This window comes from Mytilus galloprovincialis, chromosome 3 (assembly GCF_965363235.1).
Source record: "Mytilus galloprovincialis chromosome 3, xbMytGall1.hap1.1, whole genome shotgun sequence".
NCBI lineage: Eukaryota > Metazoa > Mollusca > Bivalvia > Mytilida > Mytilidae > Mytilus > Mytilus galloprovincialis.
Genome location: NC_134840.1, coordinates 72,117,946 through 72,133,830, shown reverse-complemented (window position 1 = coordinate 72,133,830; position 15,885 = coordinate 72,117,946). Strand labels below are relative to the sequence as shown.

The following is a 15,885-nucleotide window of genomic DNA, read 5'->3' as shown; positions in this document are numbered from 1 at the left end:
ATAAATAAGAAGATGTGGTATGAGTGCCAATGAGACAACTCTCCATCCAAGTCACAATGTATAAAAAGGTAACAAGTATAGGTCAAAGTACGGCCTTCAACACGGAGCATTAGCTATAAGCTATAAAGGACCCCAAAATAACAAGTGTAACACAATTCAAACAGGAAAACCATAAGTTATTTTTGTATGTATTTGAATCTACAATGACCATGTTCACCACATTCAAAAAGGAAAAATTACAAAGAACAGATATGCGTTAATGGCACAAAGACATCACTTCCTCAATGTATAACAAATAGAAATGTTCACCCTTCCTGAGCACCTGAGGTCTTCCTATTTTTTTAGGGCCTGTGTTTTTCATTTAGTTTTTAGTTTTCAGTTTTCAATTTTCAATATGAAAAGGAACTGATATGGGTCAATGGCACGACAACATCACCAACTCACTAAATGTATTACACAAATAAATGAAATTGAGTGTTAACCACATGAACTTCAATAGACTAGGAGTTACCCACTATCAGGCAGCTAGCTTTGGATTTCCCCAAAACACAAAATGTTGTTTTTTGTCATTGAGGGTCTTAGATCTTGGCTTTAGTCTTTTGCCCTTTTTTATATTGCTTCAGTTGTTGATGCTTCTCTTTGTTGTTCACCTCTGTTCTCAATAATAGATGTAATATGCACATATTTGCTAAAACTATCATTTAATTGCAAGAAAGATAAAAAAATATTTAAAGTGTAAAAATAATTTAATATTTATTAATAACAGAAGTAGAAATAGAATTTTGAAAGCTCAATGCACATATATTAATAATTTATTTAGACAGTCCATGTTTTGGACAGAAGAATGGTGTCTTTGATAACTCCTCTTTCTTCCTATGGTACAAACCAATGCACTTCTGATGGACCCAATAGCAACAGTCTTGCCTTTTGGAACGTGGGTTTGTATACCCACAACCAAGCCAAAAAGATGTCTCTTTTGATATGGAGCATACCCTACATGCTTTCTTATTGGTTTTTGGCTTGGTTGTGGGAACTACTGCTTTCAATGATGGACCCACTTTCCTCTTTGCAGGACTTGCTGCTACTGGGTTCACCAGAAGTACACCGGTTTGTACTGGTGCTGGTGCCTCCCCTGCTGGAGCATCCCCTGCTGGTCCCAGTTCTGCCATTGGCTCTTCTTCCTCTTCATTTTTTGACTTGTAGGAATGGATACGGCCATTCCTCCATGTTGGTGCTATTTCCAAACTGACCGAACAGTGTGTCTGGATCTCCAACTCCATGGCCTAGAATAGAATAGATGAACATGTACACTTATCATTATATTAAGTAGTTTGATAGATTTATAGTTATGAATATTACATATGATATTTTGTTTGCATCTTTTTTTGCAGTCTTAATAGTTAATATATTCAAATGTGTTTACCAATTGTGGACATACAAACATACTTTATTGTAAAAAGAATTAATCATAGCAAATTACTTTAAATATTCAATCATGAATGAATATTATGCTTTCTATGGACATGTTTAATTAGGATTCACTTTACTTATTATTCTCATGAAAAGAAGATAATCAGATTACTACATTGCATTGGTTTAATATATACCAAATGTGAGGTAAGGTTGAAAACTTGACAACTTCTGGCAACAAAATGATAAGTCAAAATATAAGAAACTAACATGCTCAGCAACTTCTAGAAAAAAAGAAAACATGACAGAACAAATGATAACATCAATGCTTGAATGCATTACCGCTATTTTCAAAGATGTAGACCTTCTTGAATAAGTTGAACGTCTTGTGACGTCATTTTCAATAAAATTTGTATCTTTTTTTCCTTGTTTTCTTTCATTGTCATTTTTTTTTAATTTCATTAAATCCTCTTTTACTTTTTCATAATAAGCCATTGCTGAAACAAAACAGTGGTAAAGTATACACAACTGTGAGCTATATTATGAAATAAAGTGAGGGTATGGTATAAAGGGCGACAAGGGAAGAAAATAGGACAAAAAAACTTTCTAATCGCATTTTTTCAGTCCTTCCACCCCTTTCAGATATCAAATGGAACAGCCCATTTTGGCCCAATTTTTGTATAACTCTGAGAAAGACAATCAAGTACACATATATCGTTCTTTGTCACATGTTTATAAATTAAGACTTGAAAGGAGATATATGGTAGAACATGAAAACACGGTAAGGATTCTATCGTTCGAGAAAGCATTTCACATGGTTTTCATATTTTTACCCCTTCCACCCCTTTCAGATATCAAATGGAATGGTCCATACTTTCACATTTGTATATTCCTGTGAATGGTGTAAGAAAATAGATATCGTTTTATGCTATTGTATATACCACCAAAGACATGAAAGAGAATACATAAAAAAAAATTCTGGCAGTTAGTTATGTGTAAAAAATATGAAAACTCACCGATGAAATTCTACAGTCAAAATAAAAGTTGAAGAAGAAGTGTTGGCGCCAATTTAAGACCGCTTAAGGTAATGCCGATCTTTGTTTGTAAATGCCGATTGCCGCTTAGGTGCATAGGTTGTTGAATTCGACAACGCCTTTTTGCTGAATTCGTAAACGTTGTCGAATTCGGAACACTGTCGTTTCCGAATTCGTAAACGTTGTCGAATTAGTGGATTTCCCGGACTTGATACATGCTAAACCCACGACACTGTAAAGAGTGTGGTAAAGGGTTATTTTAGTGCAACACTTTTTGCCATTTTTATTTCACGTGCAGCCGTGAAAAAGGCTTGTTATTCCCTGTGTTTCGTGAATCGGTAAAAAGACCAACATGCAGGACAATTTTAATTGTTCGTTTAAATGTTTAACGAGAAATGAATTAGTTTTATTTATTTTTTTATTTTTATTTTGCTTTCAACCATGCAGTTGCATTGCCCTCCCTTTACACCCCTATGTAAATCTGAGTGTGTTTTTCATATGTTTAAAGAGATTTCTAAAATAACTTTAATAAGAAATGCATGTAGGATAGATAGTTTCTTTGTGTTGTTGTACAATCATAAAATCTTTTAATATCTTCATATACATTTTGTGCTCTCAGTTTTTCCTCTAATTCTGTTTTAATGAACTTTTCTGTTCCTCTTCCTCCAGTGCAATAAAATCTTATCATGTTGGAGATGGAGATGGCGGGAAGACGTTATATATCGTATATGACTTTTTCTTTAAATTATATGAATACGCTCCATAGAGCTCCGAATGTACCAGGAAGAAAAATACTTTGGAAAAAAACGGAAACAATCTTCCGGAAATTGCGCATGTCATCTGCTCTGGAATTACGCGCGAAATGGAAAAAGTGTAAACAACGAAAACTTAGAAAACAGTCTAGTTATTCAAATGGAACAAAGTATTCACACGGTAATATATAAAATACGAAAAACAAAATAACCCATGGTAGCTTTATTTGTTTGTACAAAATTTCCCTCTTTTTAAGGTTGATTTTAACCTAATAAATTTACAAAAAATTATTGGTTCACAGCACACAGGCACTTGTTTCTGTCCATGGGAAGATCCGTTGATAGTGGGTCTCCTCATGGATATAAACAAGTGCCTGTGTCACAGCAGTAGCCAAGAAGCAGTACACTGCATATCCAGAGGTGGATTTATGAGGAAAAGGGGGTGGGGCTGCAGGATGTTCAGATAAAAGATCATGAATTGTATTGATATTATAAAAACTATCAATCCAACATACATCGTTTTAGTTTTATTCCGTCATATTTCTTATATATTATGAGACAAAAAATAACATGCATCCTGGGAATCGTCACCATAGAGTAGGAGAAAGAACCCAGGGTGAATAGACCCAATACCTTTGGGCCCCATAAGCCCCCTTTGAATATACTTGATCGTCATCTGATATTTAAATCTTGATATAGGAGTGGTTCTAATTTTGTATTTTTCAAAACGCCTCTTAAACAACTCAATTTTCTCTGACTTTTATTTATATAATTTCCATCTGCATTGTCCCCCTTCCATACACCTTATCATTAATACTATTTGTCTGCCATTTCTTGACATTGCTAAGGTTCCTGTGAAATTTTGAAGTCACAATAAAAAATATCAAATGCCACAATGATAAAGTGATTGTTGTATGACATCAAAGTTCTAAGGCGAAGATTCTCTGGTTAAGCAGAACAAATCTCCCAATAGGGATAATGTGTATAGTTGAATCAAAAGATTTTATACTGTCTAATATGTATAATTGTTCAAATGATGATTAAAAAATAAGGACATTGCTATAATTCAAAAATCGTGAATGCCATTTCAAAAGTAAGATGAATTTTAAAGGCATTAATTACCTACAGTGTTCTAATGTATGTATGATAGTGTATGGTTAATAATTGTAGGAATCAGATAACATTCATGCGGATGAATTGAAACTGGAAGACAAAAGTGATAAAGCTGATTCAGGAATGGATGAGGATAGTCAGCCATTTAATGAACAAGGTTAGAACAATGTGGTATCAACTAATAGTATCTTTACTTGAGTGTGTACAAATGAAGTGACTGACATCTATGTCATTTGGTCATGGATGGATTAAGATTGCAATGAAATATAATTCAGATGTAATCCTTATGGGAGATTTTAACATAAATTGTTTACAACCCAATAAAATACCACAAAGATGGTTAACTGCTCTAGAAACTTATAACTTTCAACAGGTAATTAAGGAACCAACTAGAGTAACAAATGAATCAAAAACTTTGATTGACCATATATATGTCACCAGTTTAAGCATGGTTAAAGAGGCTCGTGTTTCTAAATATTCTATTAGTGATCACTACCCAATATGTATGACAAGACAAGAGAAATTGTGTGATAAAAAACATTCTCATTCAACAATCACTTATAGAAATTTTAAGACTTTTAATGAGCAAAATTATTTAAAAGATTTAAAAAGTGCACCTTTTCAACATATTGAATTTGAAAATGACCCATCTGTTTGTATTGAAATGTGGTACAACATTTTTAATAACATTTTAAATAAACATGCCCCTATTGTGAAAAAGAGGGTAAAAAAAGACAGACAGCCTGAATGGTACAATAAAGAAATCTCATATGCAAGAAAAATGAGAGATAAATATCACTCATTGGGAATGTGGCCTGAATATAGATTCTGAAGAAACAGAACAAAATATATCATTGATACATCTAAACAGAAATATTATAATGATATGATAAAAGACTCAAAAGATTTTAAAACACTATGGAAATGTATTCACAGCCTAAATCCATCTAATCCATCAAAACCACATGAACTTATTACAACTGGAGACCATAAAACAACTGACCATAAAGAAATTGCTAATATGTTCAATAATTATTTCACCTCATGACCTGTTGAAAAATTAAGGCATAGTAGGGCACCAAACAACTCAAATTTTAATACTCTGCAGTGTTCTCCCCAGGCAGTTTTAGCGTCGCGGTACCGCGACGCTATATTTTCTTCCCGTGACGCTATAATAATATCCACGACGCTATAATAATTTCAGCGACGCTATAATAATATCCGCGACGCTATAATAATTTCCGCGACGCTATAATTATTTTCAGGATGTTATTTTTCTCGTTTCTGTATGGCAAAGCCATGTCCTAAATTGTGAACTTTCATCTAATTACCGCTTATGATCATAAAAAAATATATCACCGTTAATTGTAATCCCTTCAAGTCGGACAATAGAGGCAATTTAAAGTTATTACATAGGTGTTAATTGCCCTTTGGGTGATAACTGGTTGGATACTAATACCCCAAGCTGTCACTTGTGACATGATTAATACCACGTGGTATGCAATCGCAAATTTCGACAAGGAGAAAAATCATAAAATAAATCAAAATATATGTTTGCAAAATGAAAATTCAAAGAAACAAACATTTTTTCTCTTTTTAAAAGAGATTGAGTCTTATCTTTTTATGACTTGCTCAAAATATTAGTATTACTTTCTTTCTCTTCCTATTACTAGTTGTAAATCGAGAGTGAAAATTTTGATTTTGAACTATATAAGTTTTGTACTTTCTTCAGAAAGTGATCATAATTGGCTTAAGTTTATGTTTCATCCATTTAATGCATTAAAAACCAATCTCTTGTCAAACATTGTTTTATTTTCGTATTTTTCATTGCTTTCGGTGGCCATTTAATATTTTAGTGTAAACTACTGATTGGAATCGGACCAGATATGACAAAAATCCGCATTTTAAGATAACTACATATCCACAAATGGCACAGTAGACAGAAAACAATACCTAAAGAGAAAACTAAGCATTAACACTATTACTTAGATAACTTTGTTAAAAATATATATCATTTTGATAAAAGAAAACAACTGGGACCATGAACCAATATATTTGATAGACATGATAGAGAAAGTTTTTTAATTTAAATTTTATTGCTATATGATACTTTCTTTTTCCTTTTTTTTTATTATAAAAACCAGTGTTTTTTCCTACACATTTAGTGCAATTGTATCTATACACATATATTTTTATTTAGCCCAAGAGGAAAAAAAAATTTTCTGGAACTATAAATGAATATAGAAAACATAAACTGAAAATACTGTTATCATGGTTTTAGTTTAATTGTATTCTCAGTTATGAATTCAACAATATAGATACAAAGAATAGGGTGGAATAGAATATTTTATTCACCAAAAAAGGGCCTATAGCATACAAACAATATAATACATTTTGTAATAAACAATAACGTATATAACATAAAGGAAATAGAGCATTACCACGACGCGACAAATTACATTGAAAAAAATACAATTTATTTTTTACGCCAAATGTGATGCTATCAAAAATTTCTGGGGAGAACACTGCTCTGACAAACTATGTACAAATGAAATTCTTGAAAAAAAGGCATAATAAATTCATCATTCCTCCAGTAAAAGTTTCAGAACTATTTGCTGAAATAACTAAACTAGATGTTAAGACATCTTCTGGTTCTGACAATATACGTCCAAAGATTTTAAAACTTAGTGCTCCTTTCATAGCATCTTCCTTAACATACATTTTTAATGGAATGATTGATACTGGTATTTATCCATCTGTTTTAAAAAATGCCGAAGTAACTCCAATTTTCAAATCTGGTGAAAAAAATGTAGAGCTCTAGCAATTACAGACCAATATCTGTTTTGCCAACATTATCAAAATTAATTGAGAGACATGTATCTAAACATCTGTATAAATATTTGACAAAGTTTGATATTTTACACCCTTCCCAGTCTGGTTTTAGACCCAACCATTCATGTCAAACTGCTCTCATTAATATCATTGATAAATGGCTACATGAAATGAATAATGGAAATATCAATTTGGCAGTCCTCTTGGATTTTAAGAAAGCTTTTGATGTTGTTGATCATGAAATTCTATGTAAAAAACTTCTAATTTATGGCTTCCATAAAGATACTGTTGATTTTTTTAAATCATATTTGAGTGAAAGAACACAGCAAGTCCATATAAATAATCAGTTTTCTGATAAAAAGTTTATAAATTTTGGTGTTCCACAGGGCTCAATACTTGGTCCCATTTTGTTTGTTTTGTTCATAAATGACCTTCCATTACACATCAAAAACTGCCATACAGACCTGTATGCTGATGACACAACTATGCATACATCAGGAAAGAGTATTGGTGATATGCAATTAAAAGTACAAGATGATCTCCAATGTGTTGAAAAATGGTGTCATGAAAATAGCATGTTCATAAATTCGGATAAGACGAAATGTATGGTTATAGGTACAAGACAAAGGCTGCGTTTAAATCAAGCAGAACCAGTTCTAACTATTGAGAATAATATTCTTCAAAAATCATTAATTGAAAAACTTTTAGGTGTAAGAATTGACTCTAATCTGTCCTGGACAGGCCATATTAATTACTTATATTCATCAATTTCATCTAGACTTTTTTTACTCTCTAAAATCAAGAAATTTCTAAATATTGATCTAAGAAAATTATTTTATAATGGTTATATTCTCCCACTGATAGATTATTGTTATATTATTTGGAGTGGTTGTGCTAAAAATGAGCTAGTCAGAATAATAAAATTGCAGAAAAGGGCTGCAAGACTTATTTTAGATGCTGATCCACTTTCATCATCAGCTCCACTGTTTAAACAGCTTGGATGGATGACAATAGAGAACAGAATCTCATACCACAAATCAGTTTTGATGCATAAATGCCTTCAGAATGAAGCCCCTGTATATCTCACTGAAAAATTTAAAGAAATGCCAGAAATAAACCAATATTGTTTGAGAAATGCCTCTTTCAAAAATTTACAAGTTCCAAAAGCCAAAACAGAGCTTTATAAGAAATCTTTTATATATTCAGGATCTATTTTATGGAATAACTTACCAATATCCCTGAAAAAATCAACCTCAAGTACAAGCTCATTCAAAAAAGATTTAAAAAATTACTTGATGGAACATTAAGAAGCTGTGCGTTTTTTATATGCATAATAATTTTCACACACTTACTCAAACTTATGATATTGTTGATGCCAATACTATACATGTCATATGAATTTGTAACTTTTACCTGTTTTGAAAATTGTATATTTCATAACAATTTTTTATTTCATTATTCATGTATGTGTGTCTGTTTGATATTTTGTAATTGTTTGTTATATTTCATTGTACTTCATGAGGGCCTCAGGGAAGATAAGCTTCATAGCTAACTGTGTAACCCTCTTTAAATAAAGAATTATTATTATTATATTATTATTATTATTGTTTCATTAATGACAATAAGCCAGTTCTGGGACACGGTACATGTTGTTAGTTGAATCTGTCATGTGACTTCAATTACCACATGACCAAAATGTAGGCATCGCCACTTCCAAAACATTTTGAACAAATGGGTGAAAAAGCTTGATTTTAAACTAAACCTCCCTTCAGTCGTATGGGAATTAGGATTATATACTTGCGAAACATAAATTATTTCTAGACCACCCTGCAGAATGATTATTCTGAAAGTGCTTCAAACTTTGATAGAGCAGGGATACAGCAGGGCTTCCAAAATATATTTGAGCCAGCCGGACATTTTATATCTGATCCCGATTTTAATCCCTTAAGACATAGTCATAAAAAGCAATTATGGTAATCAGATGGCCATTCCAATGATTGACATTAGATTAAAAAAACGATTTTAAACTTTACTAGGCCAAAATAAAAAACATGTTTGTTTCCCCTCGCCCCGACCGGGTCAAAAATAAGCCCCCGAGTCAAAAAATTATTTGCCCCAAAAAAATCGGATTTTTTTTTATTCCCGAAAATAATTTGTTTCCATTCCGACATTGGTTCCAATATTACCGGAAGTCTTCCCGGAACTCTCTGGAGTTATCTATCAATTTAGCGGTACATGTATGTATCGAGGGTAAACTGTCTGCTTGAAGATGGCACGGTAGTATTTCCTGGCCCATAGGGATAATGATAGCCTTTTTAGAATTTTCACCACTTTCTAACACTGCAAAAAATTCTACATTCACAGTTAACTGAAGTACTTTCATTTAACTATTTAGAAATGAATTTGAATATGTATCATGACCGTTTACTTCTCTAAGGCCACTAGTATTTTTAGGTCTTTTATGGTGCAGTGAATACAAAATTAAAAAAAATTCTCAAAAATTCATTTTCATCTGTATGTAAAATTATTTCATATTTTTCTACACCTGATTCATCCCTCAGTTTGGGAAAGTATGTTCAGTTGATACTGTATTTTTTGTCCAATCACACTGTTTAGATACATTAACCTAAGTAGGGTACACAAAAGAGCAACCTAAATTCTGGAATGCAAATACTACCGTGCCACCTGAAAGATGGGCGACAAGATCGCATTGTCGTCTTCTGTACGAATTAAGTACAAGGACGCGTCAAAGGTGTTACCCATCGTGGTAAATAGATTATACAGCTTTTCAAAAAGGTGCACATGGAACGACGTGTTGAACGATTTAACTACAGATGATGGTCACAACATAGATAAATAAGATGAAGTGACAGTTTCTGTGTCTGATAAGATGGCTAACGGTGTGACTTTTGAACCCGATTTTGCTGATGAAATAAGAGTTGTTCATGGTTTTGACAAGAGACTCAAATACGTCCAATTTGACATTATAAGGGACGCACCACCTTTAAATGACAAAAACAATAATCAGACTAATAGTAATGCACAAAATGCATTTGACGTCCTAACGAGAAAAGCTAATACTCAGGCAAACTCGAAAGTGCCTTCCAAACTTGATGAAATAGCACCAAGATTTACTGGTAAGTATGTTAAAATTATTAAAGGTAAGAATTTTCTTTATTTTCTTGAAGGCTTGAGATGGTGTATGGTTCATGTCATTATAAATTAACCTGCCCCACACCAACTCAATTTCTATCTATATCCCAAACTTTTGGCCTGGAAAATGGTGTGGGAGGGGCTAAAATGGTAACTTCCTTGGCGGAATGCTGCCGAAATATTTTACAGGTGTGGACTTTGTCATTTTTTATACCCCGCCACACGTTGTGGCGAAGTATTATGTGATGCCCTCCGAAAAATTTGTAGGTGTAAAGGGGAAATATTATATACCAAACATGATGGTGATTAATTTTTTAGCTCATCTATGTGGGCTATTGCTATTCACTATATGTCCGTCGTCGTCGTAAACTTACCTTTGAAAAGTTTACGACGAAGATGGACATATAGTAAATAGCAATAGACCACATAGATGAGCTAAAAAATTAATCACTATCATGTTTGGTATATAATATTTCCCCTTTACACCTACAAATTTTTCGGAGGGTATCACATAATACCTCGCCACTACGTGTGGCGGGGTTTAAAAAATGACAAAGTCCACACCTGTAAAAAATTTCGGCAGCATTCCGCCTAGGAAGTTACCATTTTAGCCCCTCCCACACCATTTTCCAGGCCAAAAGTTTGTGATGTAGATAGAAATTGAGTTGGTGTGGGGCAGGTTAATTTATAATGACATGAACCATACACCATCTCAAGCATTCAAGAAAATAAAGAAAATTCTTACCTTAAATAATTTTAACATACTTACCAGTAAATCTTGGTGCTGTTTCATCAAGTTTGGAAGGCACTTTTGAGTTTGCCTGAGTATTAGCTTTTCTCATTAGGACGTCAAATGCATTTTGTGCATTACTATTACCAAAAGGATTGATATTCTAAATAAATACACTCAAATTGAGCACTAACAACTGATAAGTGGCCTCCAGTGGACAAGTCAAACCATCCATGACATCCAGTTGGGAAAAAAAAAAAAAAAATTACCTGCCTGCCTGGTCTGTTTACAAAGAGTAGACCCGGGGGAGGGGAAACAGACATTCTTTTAAATGTGGCCCTATGATATGAATTTGATGTTCGGATGTAAACTGCAAAGTGTGCACATCAGTGTGCTCATATCTGCCTTAGACTTTTTATTTATGCAAAATGACATTGTCAAAAACTTTCTTTTCGTTTTTAAAATCACTAAAACAGGATGTTGACTTGACAATGGTAAAACATGGACCATAAATGGATTCGTAAAATCTGTGTACATTTTCAAAGCACGACTGAGTAATGAAGCTCTTTCAACGTTATATATTTCTTCAACAAAATACTTGAAATTAACGTTAGATACAGGTATCAATGGTAATTTTAGCTTTTTTGAAGAAATGTAGGATGCATAATTAAATTTCCCACCTGTGCACATGGGCACACGTGTTCTAGTTCATACAACGTAGTTCTGACGATTTTTCGTTTAAAACCTTTTTAAATTTTTAATCAAATCATGTTGATAAACTAATTTCTTATCATTTTAATCTTTTGGTCTAAATCAACTAGATACAAACGGCTGAAATGTAAGAAAATAATTGTGATTAGACCTATCAATTTACATGATGTCCGGTACTGAAAATAGTTTACCTGTCACCTGAACAGGTAGATTTCAGCTGTCCAACAACTAATTAGCCTTGATAAAAAATTAGAAGGTATTGAAGTAGAGTTGTTTTGATAGTAATTTATCATCATGTCACTTTTATGACCCTGAAATGTGTGGTTGTTAAAGGCAAAAGGTTAGGTCTAAAAGATCGTTTATTATGTTAAAATGACCGAAAAAGCCTTGATAACAATAAAGAAGATGACGGTTTCATGCTTTGCCCAGCCCGACTTTTACCGGACATTATACAAATGAATGGAATATATGACTGTTTTGGAAGGCCTGGGATACAGGTGCACCTTCTATCTGGTAAATGATGTCAAATAGGCATGCAAAATGGATGATCTTTTCAGATGAAAGACATGATTCCAAAAATAAATACAGCACTACTTTTATGAAGAATTTTTGTGTGTATTTTAAGGTAATGATGATGACGATGAAGAGGAAATTGTAACAAGGAAACCAAAAAATAAGGTACCATCAGTTACATTATAAATACTATATATTAAATAAAAAGTGAGAAATTTATCAGAATTTTTAGAAAAGAACACCCTTTGAGTCTTCTAATCATAACATTCATGTACTCTCAGCAAATTTTCTAATATTTTACCCGTAATTGTCTTCGGCACTAGCCCAGATGGCATTGCATGTTACAAAATCATCATTTTCATGTTCAATTTGAAAACAAGATTAGAAACCTGTGAAATATTGCACTTAATGATGCCAATAACGACTTATCATGAAAGTTATCTCAATGCTTGTTTTATAGAAAAGTGTCCAGATTGATGAGAGATTTTCATAATTGAAGAATCTATTGAAATTAGATGTATGCTTTTACAAGCTCCCTGTGGACTAAGAACAAGTCAATATTATGTGTACGGTATATTCCAAAACTATATTACAGGTTTTCCTGTGCCTTAAATTTTAGCGTAAACAAAATATTTGGGCATCAGATTATTAATACTTTAATAAGCATTAAACGCAAAAAAGTACAAGAAGATTCATAATTTATGACTAGTTATAATGTTACAAGCAAATTTATAATTTTATTATTAGAAAGCTATATTTGATGATGACGATGATGAAGACAGTAAACAGTCAAACACAGGTTAGTTTAATACAGAAGGGGTTATAACAAAAGACAGGTTTAAAGAGTCATGCAAGAAATAAACTGAAATGTATTTTAATTTTGTTTTGATATAGTTTTTGTAGTGTTTTAAAGCTTTTTGTAACAAAATATTAAGATCTTCCTTTTAGCAACAAAATTTTAACAAATCAGAAATTTTATAACTGATTTCGAATTTAACTGATTTATAATAAAGACGTTAAAAAGTCCTTAGAAAATATTGGTAAAACAGTGCATAGAATTTTTATTATGATCTATTTAGAGTAATAAAAAATGGATATCTTTTTCAGAGGAGAGAGTTGAACATATAGAAGTGGTACCAACAACTACTTTGAAGGTAAGTGAACAGAAATTGTTCATCATCAATTTTTGGTAGTTCATAAATGCAGTTCCTTGCATATTGTTACTATAATAGAAAAATAGCCAATCAGAAGATGTGTTGCATCCAAAATTAAATTATATTAAAATAAAATTAATTACTTTCATTTTATGACTTGATTATTTCAGTGAAGTATGTAAACCTGTGTATCCCCAAAAAAGTTTGTACACATCATTTTGAAGATGGGTTAAATTTTCAAACCGTATTTACATCTAGGGCCACAGTGGCAGAGTGGTATAAGTAGGAACTACTGTTATCACTAGCCAGTCGGTGGTTTTCTCAAGGCACTCCTGCTTCCTTTACCTGGAAACTGGTCACCATGAAAAAGCCCAAAAGCAGTGCTTAAAAGTGGTATTATAAAAAAAAAGTCAAATCAAACCGTTTCTAATTTTAAAAAATTATGTACCATTTTATTTATGATTTTATATACCTAAATTTTAGAATTGATTGCTGATAAGATCAGGATATGATGCACTGGTTAAACTTTTACAGTAGCTTGTAGAATTAACTTGAATTGTTTAAACAAAAAATCCTTTTCTTTTTCAGACAGCAGACCAAGTCCTTGATGCTGTAATGAATGATGAATCAGGATCAGAACAGAATGATGGTATGATATTACTTATCATATGATAAATAGTAAGAAAAAAATTAAAAGGACAAAATTGTATAAATATTTAAAAAGCATTATGGTGAAAAGCATTTTAACAATAAAGAAAACTGTACAAATTCTACTGATTGATGAAAAACGAAGTGGAGCATATTGATACTGCTGATAAAAATGTAATTCCTACACAGTCATCTCCATACACTTTGAAGAGTAATTAATAATAAAATCATTGTCTATACTATACAATGTATAATATTTATTTTTTTTACTTTTTATCTTGTTATATTCTGGTTTTAATGTCTTGGGTGTTTCGGACTGCAACAGTTCCCCTGTGATCATTAATCATATGTTAGGCTTGTTAAATTTTTGTTACTTAAAAGATTATGTATTATGATAAAATTTGTTTTTTTTCAACAGATTCCACTAGTGATGAAGATGATCATGAACCTTTGCTGTCAACCATCAAGAAAAGGAAAAAGGTAGGATAGAATAAGCTACACTTACATTTACTCTTTACAAAATAGAGGGCCTTCTTTTTTAACAGATATATATATATATATATAAAAAAAAATTGCGAAAGCAAATTTACAGATCTAACATTGTTGGGTTGATGTTTAGACAAGTTGTATATATATATTCATTTGACATCGTGCTATTATTGATAAAGGATATCTGTTATCCGAAATATCTAATATTTGTATATTTTATAGTTATTTAATGGTGATGTTGTACCCTTTTTGACTTGTTATATATTATATTTTGTAGTGTACAGAATCATATTACATGATCCATCGCCCTGTAAGATTGATCGTTGACTATTTATTCAGTCATTTTATATATATATATATATATATATATATATATATATATATATATATTTTGTTAATTAAGACAAAATGACCTTTAAGATTGTTTTACAGCATGAAATTAAATAATGTTTTATTTATGTTACAGATTGTAAAAACAAATATAGATTCAGACAGTGAAGAAGATGCAGGTAATTTAAAATATGTATAGCATGATTCCAAAAAAGTGTGAATATGTGTTTATAAAATTTATTTTTTCTAAGAAAAAAATTATTCATTATCCTACAATGACCGACAAAAAAAGTTTTAAAAAATATTATCACGGAATGTGATGTCATTTTACTGTCATATCCAAAAGGTCTAATTTATTTCAAACAGATAAACATAGAAAAACAGAACTACTTTGATATTAAAAAGCAAAATACATCATAAAAAAACACATAATTACGACTATTCCATAGGACTATCTGATCTGAGTGTCTTTCTATCCTAACATTGATTCTGTTAGTCTAGGCTAGCAACTAAACTATGTCAGAAAATATGTACTTTCTAATCACTAACATTTCTTATTTTATTTTTAAAAATAATATGTACCATTACAGATAAAAAAGAAACTGGTGACAGTCCTGCAGTTATGAAGGTAAGAAAACTCAAACAAACAAAAATAATTCATGAGGAGACCATTCATGACATGCAATCAAAGAGACTAAAATAAATAAAATAAAAATCTGTTTGGTTTTATCAAGAAAAACAATGTGAGACATACCATACCATATATCTGGATATGAAGGTGTGTGTCTTCTTTCACTATTTTTATTGTCGATATTTTATAATGCAATAGGCCCCGCACAAACCTTCTGTACAGACGTTAAATCCACACTAGTTTTTATTTATGATCATAGTGATATATATATATATATATATGTAACAATAACATCTTCATGCCTTATATATCATGTACTGTAGTACGCCGCTAGATTAAAACTGACGTGGAAAGGTAACACATGGCCAGCGAAAGCTCTTTTTTG

At 31.8% G+C, this 15,885-nt stretch overlaps 2 protein-coding genes across 3 annotated transcripts in view; one reads left to right on the top strand and one right to left on the bottom strand.

Moving 5' to 3' along the window:
- The window catches only part of LOC143068855 (uncharacterized), a 28,498-nt gene extending 25,262 nt beyond the window's left edge, over positions 1 to 3,236 (bottom strand). The window contains exon 1 of the mRNA XM_076243195.1: positions 3,049 to 3,236. Coding sequence (XP_076099310.1) covers positions 3,049 to 3,132 — 84 coding nt within the window. The 5' untranslated portion in view covers positions 3,133 to 3,236. The remainder of the gene's footprint in view (positions 1 to 3,048) is intronic.
- A 9-nt stretch (positions 3,237 to 3,245) lies between these two features.
- The window catches only part of LOC143068853 (claspin-like), a 39,961-nt gene continuing 27,321 nt past the window's right edge, over positions 3,246 to 15,885 (top strand). For both annotated transcript variants that reach the window (XM_076243194.1, XM_076243193.1), the window contains exons 1-9: positions 3,246 to 3,377; positions 4,367 to 4,466; positions 12,361 to 12,413; positions 12,996 to 13,047; positions 13,356 to 13,402; positions 13,991 to 14,051; positions 14,469 to 14,530; positions 15,006 to 15,048; positions 15,460 to 15,497. In XM_076243194.1, coding sequence (XP_076099309.1) covers positions 3,357 to 3,377; positions 4,367 to 4,466; positions 12,361 to 12,413; positions 12,996 to 13,047; positions 13,356 to 13,402; positions 13,991 to 14,051; positions 14,469 to 14,530; positions 15,006 to 15,048; positions 15,460 to 15,497 — 477 coding nt within the window. In that variant the 5' untranslated portion in view covers positions 3,246 to 3,356. The remainder of the gene's footprint in view (positions 3,378 to 4,366; positions 4,467 to 12,360; positions 12,414 to 12,995; positions 13,048 to 13,355; positions 13,403 to 13,990; positions 14,052 to 14,468; positions 14,531 to 15,005; positions 15,049 to 15,459; positions 15,498 to 15,885) is intronic.